The 12,495-nt window shown below is 37.9% G+C and overlaps 1 protein-coding gene across 1 annotated transcript in view; it reads right to left on the reverse strand.

Annotated features, from left to right (window-relative positions):
• Positions 1-2,187: 2,187 nt before the first annotated feature.
• The window catches only part of EIF4E3 (eukaryotic translation initiation factor 4E family member 3), a 30,431-nt gene continuing 20,123 nt past the window's right edge, over positions 2,188-12,495 (reverse strand). Inside the window, exons 3-7 of the mRNA XM_050957547.1 lie at positions 11,534-11,628; positions 9,335-9,395; positions 7,346-7,412; positions 4,966-5,121; positions 2,188-3,967 (exon numbers count right to left, since the gene is read on the reverse strand). Of these exons, the coding sequence (XP_050813504.1) occupies positions 3,921-3,967; positions 4,966-5,121; positions 7,346-7,412; positions 9,335-9,395; positions 11,534-11,628 (426 nt within the window). The 3' untranslated portion in view covers positions 2,188-3,920. The remainder of the gene's footprint in view (positions 3,968-4,965; positions 5,122-7,345; positions 7,413-9,334; positions 9,396-11,533; positions 11,629-12,495) is intronic.

A 12,495-nucleotide genomic window follows, 5' to 3' on the forward strand; every position in this document is an offset into this window, starting at 1 on the left:
ATACACACGGGGTGGGGGAAGAGCTGTAACAAGCAGAGTGAGCAATGTGATGGCAGCAAATGTCACAGGAGTCCACGGTTTTGGGGATGGGTGGGGTTTACTTAGGAGGGGATCAGCTAAATGGAAAGAAAAGAGAAGTGAAGAGCAGGTGGGAGAAAGGGTAGAAGAGAAGAGGGTAGGAGTAGAGTGAAGCTCAGGTGAAGAGATGAGGGAGGGTTGGAGCAGACTGTCCATCAGCACAGGGCAGAGAAAGCCTGAAATTCCAGCAGCTTTGCCCGGAATGCCCAGAGGTGTGATATCCAGTAGTCCCTGCTTTGGCTGCTCCTGTTCCTGTGGGCTGGAGTTTATGCAGATTTCCCGGTTACCTCAAGCATAACACACAGGGACTTCTTGAGCTGCTCATGCATCACTAACGGTCAACAGGCGAGCTCTAGAGCAGGAAGCATCATATGTTGCGAGAGCCTGGGCAGCTTCTCAAGAGGGACCAACCTTCCCTTGCAAGTCCCTGCCACCACCCAGTGCTGGGGCAACTACCACAACTGATTATATTTAAAAGTAATCATCCAAGGCTGTTCTTCTCACCCCTTTTCCTCTGTTCTCCTCAGTGCAACTCCTTCGCCTGCCTGCCCATTTTGCTCGGCTTCAGCAGCAGGCCACAGGGCCTTCCCCTTCTCTCTCCCACTCCCCTATGCTCAGCAGCATGCCAGCAGGAGATCCATGCTTCTGTTCCCTCTGCACGCAGCAGTCACAACACTGATCCACCTTGCTCCCCTTTCCTGCCTTATGCACTTGGTTCCGCACTTCTCCAGTCAGTGTAACTACTCCCTAGCTAAGCTCTACTCTTCTTCCCACCCTAGCAGAGGATGCTCAGCTCCTGGGTTTCTCTTCAGTTGGAGGCTGTAGTGGTAGCCTCTTACTCAGATGGTAAGAACAGTTCCCAGAGAAGGCAACTATTCATCACCTCCTGACAACAGCAGCAACTCTTTTGCTTTTCTTTCCCTTCCTCCTTTTCGGGAATATTTATAGAAGATCTTTGATGCTATTAATACTTAGCTGATGTACTATCAGAACTGGCAATTAGTTTTACTAGGAATTTGTTCGTGGTCTATTTTGAGATCCTTTTGACTAGTCTGGGGTTATTTTACATCAGTGCACTGTTTGTTTAATCGCGTTCAGTGAAGCAGGATCTCTAGGTACAATAAGACATTACAGAAAAATACTTATGGCACTTACAGAGTGTCCACTTTTCTGAACTTTACTGTAACATACTTCAGAAAACATCAGCTAGATCAGTCTGAACTAAAGACCAATCGACTCCAATTCTGTAAGCTCGCTCGACTGAGGCCTGGTCTACACTACAGAGTTAGGTTGACATAAGGCAGCTTATGTCGACGTAATTATGGCAGTATACACATTACAGCCGTGCTCCCACCGATGTAAGTGCCCTACTAAACCAACACAACTCCACCTCCACGAGAGGTGTAGGGCTTATGTTGGCGTAGTTAGGATTCAGTGTCTGTGGAGTCACTGCATTACTTATACTGGATGGTGGCTATCATTCTGGTCAATCTCATGCAGCCATGAGATTGACAAGAAACTGGGACTGTCACCAGGGTGGGTGGGGGCTCCAGCTAGAGCCTGACTGCCCCCGGGCTCCCCATTGCCAGCCATGCTGCAGCTGCCCCACTCTTCGCTCAGAGCCCAGCTTCCCTCCAACCCCAGTTCCCCACTCAGCTGCTGCCTGCGCCCCTCAGTTCCCTGCTGCCCGGAGGCTCCCTGCTCGGACCCCCAGCTGCTGCCCAGAGTATCTCCAGTCCCTGCAGAGAGTCCAGGTGCTGCCTGGAGGCTCCTGGCTCCCCACTGTCTCTTCTTTAAAGCTACTGTGTTATCAAGAAATGTTAAAAATAATTTAAACAGCTTCTTTAATTTGAAGTCTATTGTAAATTAAATATTGAATTTTAAAACTGCTGAAACAAATTTAAAGATTTCAGACAGATATGGGGTAACCAAGAAAGGATATGTTCCTAATTCAACTTAATGGAAGGAAATCCTTGCCATTTGTAACTAGATTTTAGAATGGCACAGGTATTAAAGCTCATTTAGACAAACAACAGTAACTAGTACATTTCATATTCTGAGACACTGAAACTATGCAAACTGCAAAATATCAAGTCATTAAGATGAGCATATAGTCTCTCTGCTTTTATTTCAGAACATCAAACTACATGCAAAGTTTAATACAACATATAAAGAAATACAAGTCTTTCAAAATAAAAAAAATCCTAAATCAGGTTTACTACTGAAAATATACAAGAGCAGTTCTGATAAAGATTAATCAAACATGCCCTTTCTTCATACTTTAACAAAAAAATATATTTGAATTTTTAAAAATAAATATTTCAGTGTATGTTCAGGATTAGATGTATAGTTTCTTGGAGGTAAATTTTCATCCAAACATAGTTTAAGAAAGCAGCTCTAGTAACATAATCTTAGAAAGCAATTATTGAAGCAAGCCATTTGATTTTAGAAAAATTTTGTTTAATTAATAATCCTTATTAACTGCACAATTCATAAATACAGATGATGATGTAAAAAAAAATCAAAGGGAATTTTTATTTATAAATGTAATTAATTCCAATGGTTGCCTCTTAATATACTAAATATGTGAAAATCAGTGCAATCTGAACAATTTCCAAACAAACACACCAATCCAGTAATACTCAGTGGAGTATGCATTTATTTCTACTTCGTAGCTTCCTTTAGTAAAAAGAACTAACTCAATAAATCTTTGGTACTATAATAAAACATACTGAAACCTCCAATAATTAATATAGACAAAAACACACTTGGAGTTAAACATTGTAAATATTCAATTCATGCTGTAAAATGTTAACTTCATTTTTCTAAATTAAGAACAACCTCACTTAAGGTGCCACCATAGCTTGAAACTAAGTACAGTGGGGGTTATCTGTTTGCACTGAAGCCAACAGGAGTTTTGGTACTGACCTTTATGGGTGCAGATAGAGGCCAAATACGATCAAAACACAGTGACAGAATGATCTATTTAGTAAAATGTGTTAGAATTGATTTGTGAAACTTTTTTTTAGTGAGTGCACCGAAAAACTTCATAAGAAAGCATACAAAACTATTTAAATATCATCTCCTCTAAAATATGAGGTGAAGGGTTTAATATTGAAAGATCTCTCCTTCTAGGCTGAATGTGATGTTTTGAGATAGCTAAAATCGAACACTGGTTAACAACTCACAGAATTTAAGACAGTCCCTATACAAATGTGTTCTTTGTTTGCAAGATCTCATTCAGTGATTATTATTTATTTTTACAGTAAGTGTGCTATTATCAGTGCAGGACCACATGACTTGATATTAGAATAATGCAGTGCAATTTCTCTCTCTCTCGGGACAAAGAGAGTGAGTAAATCTTAATATGACAGGAATGTTTCAAAACAAATATTGAAAACACATGTTTGATCAAGCCAGGATTCCTCTATGTACAGCAAATCTAGAAAAAGCAGCATATCATGTTTGTGCATATTTGCATTTTACTAAGTAGAGTACAACTACTTCAAAAGAAAGGAAAGTCTACTAAATTTAACGAAACAGAAATACAAATACAGTCTGAATGAAAGAAAAACAAGTGGCCAAAAGTATATATTTTTTCCCCAACAAGGAAACTAAACTGAGAATGTACAAAGCCAAAAAAGGAAGGAGCACCATGTTTAGTAATCAAGGCAACCATTTTCCTCATTTTGAGTAATAATGCCTCAATTTGAAAGCATTAGAAACAAACTGAAAATGACCAGCAGACGTGGTGCTTCTGCAAGGCTTCCGCCCATCCATCTCCCTGCTTAGACCACTTCCCAAAGTCAGACTACAAAGTATGAGTTTTTTATAGGGTGCAGTTAATGTCTTCTACGTCCTCCTTCAAAAGCATGATGCTCTCTGTGAGCTAAGGGGGGAAAAAAGGAAAAACTCAACTTTTACATTGACTATACGAACAAGTACTAAGTAAAAAGATGCTAGGGGATGGAGATTTGGGAACTGAGGTATATTTTAATGGATAAAAAGTATTCCTACTGTTGCTTTTACTGTTAGTAAGAAATAGTCTGTTTCAGTTAAGGCATTAAGCTTTTTGTTACAAATGCCTGTACACTTAAGGCATAATGCAAGATCTAACATGACTGTACTTACGGGCCTGACCCTGCAACTCTTACTCATATGGATGTGAGTTGCTATCTCAGGTCCTAAGAAAATTTCAGTTTTTTTGTGCTGCAGCTTGATCCAAAACTCCCATTGACTTCTATGAGCTTTGGATCAGACCCCTGGAGGGATTCCCCCCATTCTCTTCTCCTTCCCAGTCCAGCACCATGAATTAGCAAAACAGCACCCCAACTTCAAAGGCAAGAATTTCACCCAGAGTCCTTACCTGGAAGAGTTTACAGTTTAAATTAAAATGAGAACAAGAGAAGACAATAATAACGGTGAGTGGTAAGGGAGGACAAGAGAAAAGACAACAACTATTTTTACCAGTGTGTTTATATAGAGCTTAGCAGAATGCCTCCCGCCCCAATCCTGACTGTAGTTGCTACAACAATACCAATAAATATATTACTTAAAAATAACTCACAATCTTGAGGGTTATGTGGCATTTTTTTTATTATTTCATTTGCAAACAAAAAAAACCCTTGTAAATCTGACAAACCAATTTGTTAAAACTTAACTATGAAAGCCACCCTCACTATCTTGTACAGAGGGGAAAAAAAGCTCCAATAATTAGAAAGTAAAAAATCCTCATGCAACAAGAGATACTAAACGTCGGAATGCTAAACATTCAGTCAGTCAGTCACTCAACAAGGTTATCCTATAGCACACATCTCATCTATGATGACTTTTGCCAACAAAAACTGGAAATCCTGCTATGAGGAAATAAACTGACAAGATACTTACGCTTATAAAACACTGCTCTAAAGGAGGTGTGTGGCAGAAGTTCATAGATCTTTTCTAAAACTGTTGCTTCACTTGCCAAAGATGCATTCACATTCCAAACTTGAACAACATCTTCACGGTCACGAACACTAACACTAACTCCTATTACTTCGTCATCTGTATAGAGGAAGAAGCGTTGAAAAAACAATCAGTTTTTTAAAAAGGGAGAAGCGTCTATACTGGCTAGTTATGCTACTGTGGAACATTTTTTACAAAAAAATCAAACATAAAATGAAAAAATGAAAAAGAGCAGTCTAGAATGAAGGGAATACCGGTGTAGAAACCGTATGTATGCTTACTTGAAGCAGTTATTGTAAATAGTACTTCAGAGTGAAATGGTGCAGTTCATAAACAATCTGTAGTTATGGCTTTAATTCTTTGTTGCAGTAATATAAGAAACTTATGCTGAGGGACTGAAAAATGTGTCACCATGATGTGGGAAGCTTTATTTGTCAAAGTGTGATGGAGACTGAGACAGTAACGTTTCCAGAATGTAAGCTTCAATAGGGCTGCCACACAGTTTTCTCAAGCAGCAGCAGAATGAAATTAACAAGTCTATGGTCAGTTTCACACAGCTGCTACCAGTATTCAGACCTCTGTGCTCTACTGCTGAATCACTGAGATTGGGACAGAATTTTGCACATAGAATTACATGTAAATGGCATACATGCTTTTTCACTTCCTGATGTCAGCTTAACTAAGCATAAGACTGAACAGACACAGATTTAAAAAGTTTCTTACTGTGGAAGGATGTGGGTCACCTTTATTCTGTTTCCTATAATGCTGAAAGTTGTGCAAGCAGTCAGAGAAGTATATTATCTGTGATACTAGCTCAACAAACACTTGCTGGAAAAAATTCAAAACAACCACCAAGCCAAACACACCAAAAAGATATGCAAATATTACTTTTCTGCTCTACTGTATTGATCAGGCTGGAGAGAAATTCCCTGTTTGAAAGGTCTTCGTTGAACTGCATTATGGAGTTAAGAAACCAAAGTTCTTTTTTACTGAACGATAAATCAGAAATGGAACTACTTCAAAATGTAATATTCAGGGCATTAAATAAACATATGTCTAACCAGATGTTTGTGCTTAGGACATATAAATGTAGTTACAAAGGTATCTTTTTATCATTCCTTGATCAAACAGAAAAGTTAGCTTAGTAACAATTTTTGAGCATTTATTTCCTAGTTCAATGGACTGACAAGTTAGCCAAGCATTTGCCTTCTCCAGTAACTATGGACAATTCCTGTAACTCAGCCTTATATTCTGAAACAGACACAGACCTCTACCAGTGTTTGATGACTGGAATATGTAAAATGTGATTATATGTCTTAAGCAAGATTACATTCACAAGCCCTCTGCAGTCCATTCCCAAATAAAGCATGCAATCTCAAGTATATTTTTAGGGATTAGATTTAGTTTAAAAACATGGTAATTCAATTATTGCATCTGAACAATATCATTTATTGAGTGAATTTAGTGGTTCCACTTAACAGGCAACATATTTCAAGTACAAATTTTGTGTAAAATTAACACTAATGAGTTTGAATCAAGTGATATCAAATGAGAAAAAGGGTGGTCCACTGATTAGGGTGCTAACCTAGCACTCAGGAGAGCCCAGGTCATTCCCAGCTCTGCCACAGAATTCCATTGTGACCCTGGGCAAATCATTTAACCTCTCTGTGGCTCCATTCCTTATTTGTTAAATGGGAAAACAGTACTTCCTTATCCCACAAAGGTGTTGCAAGGATAAATACGTTAAAGATTGTGTCCCCCCTCCTCTATGGAAGATGGGGTAAGTGGGGTGCAGGAGCAAGGGGAAGGGGGACACCCTGACATTAGTCCCCCTCTTCCTTCTCTCCCCCCGGCACAGCAAGCAGGAGTCTCGGGGAGCAGCTCCAAGCAGAGGGCAGAAGCAGCACATGGCAATGGGGGGGATGAACAGCTTCAATTGCTAGCCTGCTGGGCAGCTGCTGCACAGGGAACTTAGGTGAGCTGATGGGGGGCTGCTGGTCCACCCTTGTTCCAACCACCCACCAACGAGCTCCAAGGGGCTGCTCCTCCTGCAAGCAGTGGACAAAGCAGGTGGCTGCCAAACAACATTAGAAGGGAGCATTGCGCAACTGTAAATGAGCACGTTCCCTAATTGATCAGCAACGAAACAACAAAATGACGTTAACCAGGGCGACTTTAAGTGAGGAGTTACTGTATGCTGTGCCAAAAGTTTTAGGTGTTGGATGTTTTAATATTTTGAACAAGAACCTACTGCTTGGGACAGGGGCTTAAAATAAATCTAAAGAAATAAAAAGAAAGCACTGTAAGAAAATGATCTCTTTACCTGCTGCAGAGCAATCTGTAAACTGTTCTCCAATAGTTGCCAGCAATAACTCTTTCCAAACTGCAGACTAACAAGAAAAAAAAATCATTATTCTTCTAGGTTATTGATCTTTCAGTGTACGTGTTAGGTTTGCTTGCTCAGTCTTGAGGGCAGTTTCTGAGGCTGTGTGTTACAAGTGCATCTTATGTTATATTCTTTCTTACCATAGAGTTGGAGAAAAAATTTATAATACTTATAATAAGTAGCATAACTTGACATTCTTCTATTAAATGTTTAAATATAAATTTACCTTCTCTAAATTTTTGTCTGGGATTCAACCTAAATAGGTTCATTAATGTAAAAGTACAAAAGTAGATTTCTCTCAAGTATTTCTCCTGCTTATGCAAGATAAAAGACCATTAAACTACATTTGTGAACACTTCTTTCTATAAAAAATAAGTACTATTCATTTTAAGAAAAGAACCAATCTGTACTAGAAAAACTGATGAATTTATATTTAAATCTCGTCTTGATTTTCCTTTAACTATAAAAAAAGTTTCTTTCAACAAATTCAAATGCTAACTAGAGAATTATAATAATAATGAAAAAAAGTCTCTCACACAGTTGTCTTTGGCTATGTTAGACAGATGATACTGTTATTTCCTTTTTGACATTTGTTACTATCTAAGCCAAAAGAGCATTCAAAACTTGGAATCTTGTTGCTGATCATATGCAACTCTGGGCTAATAAATTCAATAATATGCTCCAAGGTGTGTGCTTACAGGGAAATAATATTATTTCTGGAGCATATGGCAACATCTATCTTTGTCTATACAGCCACAATGACTTTTGCATATGCTGCTTTTAAACAAACCTCACTATTATTTCCATTTAGTTTGTGCTTTTCAGTACTATTAAAAATGGTAAGAAATTAAAACAAAATAAGTTTAAAACCACAAAGCACAAACACAATGAGCCAAGAAAAATTTCACTTTGTTTCTGAACATTCTTATCCACCTTTAAGGATGCAAAGAATTAGGATAAAACATTTCATTGGTTCATTATCAGCCAGTACAAAGTCCTGTATCAATCTATAGTAGGGAAAGATAAATTGGAGGTCATGTAACAACATGCAGTCTGAAGATGTCAATCTGACAATCTTTGACATGATGTATTTTTCTGTCAATGGAGCAATTCATACATGAATGTAGAGACTGATCTTGCAAACTCTCATTACCAGCACAGAGCATAAGCCACCAGGCATAAACACACTACTGTGAGTTGTCCTATGGTCTCGTGCGTAGGAAGCATTTCATCCAGTAAAAAATGTTTGCAGGATCTGGCTTATGAGAATAAAAAGCACATTAGTTGGTGTGTTGAAAAACTAATATTATTATGCAGTACCTTTTAGTACTTATGGCAGTGAAGAACATGACTGGCTAGAGATAGGCACAGTGTGATCCTCACTATTTCGGCCTTACTCCTAAAACACTTATGTAGAGGAGTATTGTTATGCACAAGTAGTTCTTCTGGGGCTACTCACATGTGTCAGTTTTGCAGGACTAGGCAATCCTTGCTGCTCCAGCTATTATTAACTATTAACTTTCAATCATAATAACAATTGCTAAATTTTATCTTGCGTATCTGTAAGTGAATACATCAAGTCTTGAGATGGAAGTTAAAAATTACCAAATAGTATGTCTGCCAAACAGAGATGCTATATGAAACCTTTAACTACAGCTTTTATTTAATTAATAAAATATTGTCAAATATTGTTATAAGCAAAAAATCAAGTACTGAATGATCTACACTAACACATTTTCTCACCTTCTTAACATAAAAGGTGTTAGACTTTATAATGGTGCACTGGCATCAATCAACACAGTTCAATAACCAAACTAAGAACTCCACAAAAGGAATTTTTATAAACAAAATCTTCATCATTTTATATATGGAGATTAAGCTGAAACCCTGACTAGTCATTTCCAGATAGAAATTGACATTACATACCGTACTTTCTTTAGGGACCTTCATTTTCCATATACCTCCTTTGGCATTACTTTCCTCTTCCCTGGTTGTGGGAAATATGTCAAAGAAAACAAACCACTCAAATCCACATGTAGGTAAAGTTTACATACAATGTGCTTTTCATAGTATGATACAAATTGAAACTTATTTATGGGGTTAATTTTTCCAGGACAGTCCCATTTAAAATCTGAGCACTAATTCCAGGTAACAAGGCTTGTGCTAGGAATTCTGACACCAGAGAGAAATCATTAATTGTTCATGTGAAGCACACCTGTCGACATCCAATCCGTCTCCTACGTTGTGTCTCTTAGGAAATGATTTTATTTTCCCTGGTCACAGGTCACCTTTGAAATGGCTGCAAATTCTTAGAGAGCACATGACCACAAAACATTTCATGGCTTATTGTGGTAACCTCATATTTTGGCATTTCATTTCTTTTCAGGTTCTTGCTAGTGAACACAGGAGCTTGTACATATTTCAGTTAAGTTTTGTGATCACTGGAAATTAATTGCCCTTCAAAAAAAAAATCAAGTGATCTGTGGTTAGGTCTGACAACACTTTTAAACCATGCTTCATAATGCTACAGTTATTAGTTACAGCCTTTTCCAATTCATTCTGTTGCAGCTAATTTATAAACTTGAATTAGTGTTTTCAGTCACGGCTCCACAAAAGAAAAAGTCTAAGAACCAGTTTTTAAAAGGTAACCACTATTATGTTCAATGTACAATGTCTGAACTGCTGAAAATTGTTTGCAGCCTCTAAAGATTTCCCAGCCAAAACAGGCTCCCATCTATGGGGGTGAGTGTTGAGGGAAGGCTTGGGACATAAATCAAGGAAAGCACATTTTTAAACACCAATAAAAATAGATTGGTATTTATAAAAGCATGGCCATAATTAGTCAAAAACCACACTTTAAACTCTAACTAATCTGAGAATCTCAATAAGAGCCTTGTTTCCTGTGCAATAATTTATTAATACTTACTAAGACGACAGTGACTTAGTGATGAGATCAACATTGCACATTCCTTCCCTTAAATACAGTACACTGAATTTCTTTGACAGAGGAGTTTTAAAATAGACCTGCATCATCTTCACAGAAGGTCTTTGAAGTGCACCCCCCTCAAAATCACTGACCAAATCAAAACTAAAAATAGAGAAGAACAAAACCAGGAAGTTCTCTCGCTCATCCTTTGCCATTGTCAATGAAGAGCTCAAGACTGGTGTACACATATCCCAATGTCGACATTTACTTAAAACCAATTTAACCTACACTGTTCAGCAGTAATATCTTTTAAAAGGAGTTCTTGTGCTTACTTGATAGTCACTTGAACCTACACAGTAGTTTGCCAAAATTCAGTGAAACGTATGGTCTATTGTTAATATGTAAAGAATTGTAATTCGATCATAAGCCAAACTAATAAGAAACCGCGCAAATAAGTAGCAAGCCTACTCAGAAGGTTCCTAATCCATCTAACTAAAAAGTGCATGAACTATATAAATGGGAAGAGAAATTAAACTCAGTTTATAAAGAAAAAATTGATGGTTTATAGTTTTGAGTTTCCATTCTATGAACAATAAGCTATCAAATTGGAATGAGCTGCAACGTACTGTTACAAATCTTGATAGTCAATCTTTTGTGATCTAAGCCTATAGGAATATGTGTGTGTGTGTGTCTGTGTCTTTAGGTATGTGTATGTTTGTGCATATATGAAGCATACTTGGCACAGTGAATATTAGTCACCTGCATTAATGTCCCCCTATTTTGTGTGGCGAGAAAAGAAAAATCAGTAAATTCAAAATAATTCAAATATAATTAATCAACATAAAATGTGTACTATACTGTTAGCTTTTTCTTAGAACACTTGACTCTAAACAGGATATATGTTTAATTCAGGATTTCTTATAATTTACATGTATAATCATATATGGACAATTAATTTGTAGCCCATATTTCCACATGCTAATTTTCAATAAATTCTCAATTTAAGATAATTAGCTTTTAAGATGAACAAGATCTTTAGTGATATATGAAAGTCACTTTTGAATCCCAAGTCAAGCTGATTAACGGCAGTATGGAACAGACATGCAACTCTTTGCCCCCTCCTTCCATTCGTTATTTATTATTTCTACAATGACATAAGTGTCCCTAGCCTCAGGAGCTTACAGTGATAAGATACTTACCAAAGTGGCCGTCTTTCTCCTCGCATTAAATGGTAACTACATCTCAGAGGCAAATTTGTCACAGCAGGAATATTATTATAGACACTCCAGAAAATCTTTAAAGGAAAAAAAGGTTCTAGTATCATTCATGTATGACAGTGAACTGTATACAGATTTACTTGTATACTTTGCATTGCTTATACGCCATAAAATTATCAAGATTGTTGCTCATAGAAAACTATAATTTACCCTTGTTAGGTATTTAAGCTCTTTAAAGTTCAAGCTCTTGTTACAATTTCACTTTTCAGTTTTTTGTTAAAGAGAACATAATTCAGAAATGGTAATATTTTAATTACAAGCCACTAAAACTAAGACAAATTGTGTCCTATTAGGAAGCCACTGTTGCTTAGCAAATGCATGTTTCTATGAGAGGTAAAGGTGGAGAGAAGGGAAACAACTGGTCTGTAACAAAGTTCCCAAAGTGCAGAATACTCCACACTTGGTGTTCTCATATGTGAATTTGGAATAGAAGTAGCAGCTCTTAAATGTACTATTTTAACCGAGGCTACACTACCGCGGTAAGTCGACCCATGCTACGCAACTCCAGCTATGTAGCTACGTGAACAACATAGCTGGAGTCGACGTACCTTAGGTCAAGTTACTGTGGGGCCTACACCGTGGGGGGGGGGTGATGGGAGAAACTCTCCCATCGACTTACCTTACTCTTTTTGTCGGGGGTAGAATACAGGGTCGACTGGAGAGCGATCTGCTATTGATTTGGCAGGTCTTCACTAGACCCGCTAAATCGATCAACGGTGGATCGATCGCAGAGCATCGATCCTGGCTGTAGTGTAGACCAGCCCCTAGTAGCATGCTGTATGTGCTGAAGAGACGTGTGCTGTATCACAGCCTCCAACTGACACCTTTTTACCCTAACAACAGAGCCATTGATACTAAAGCATAATGAGTGTGAGAAAGAAAAC

The sequence above is a fragment of the Gopherus flavomarginatus genome, chromosome 6 (genome assembly GCF_025201925.1).
Source record: "Gopherus flavomarginatus isolate rGopFla2 chromosome 6, rGopFla2.mat.asm, whole genome shotgun sequence".
In the NCBI taxonomy this organism is placed as follows: domain Eukaryota; kingdom Metazoa; phylum Chordata; order Testudines; family Testudinidae; genus Gopherus; species Gopherus flavomarginatus.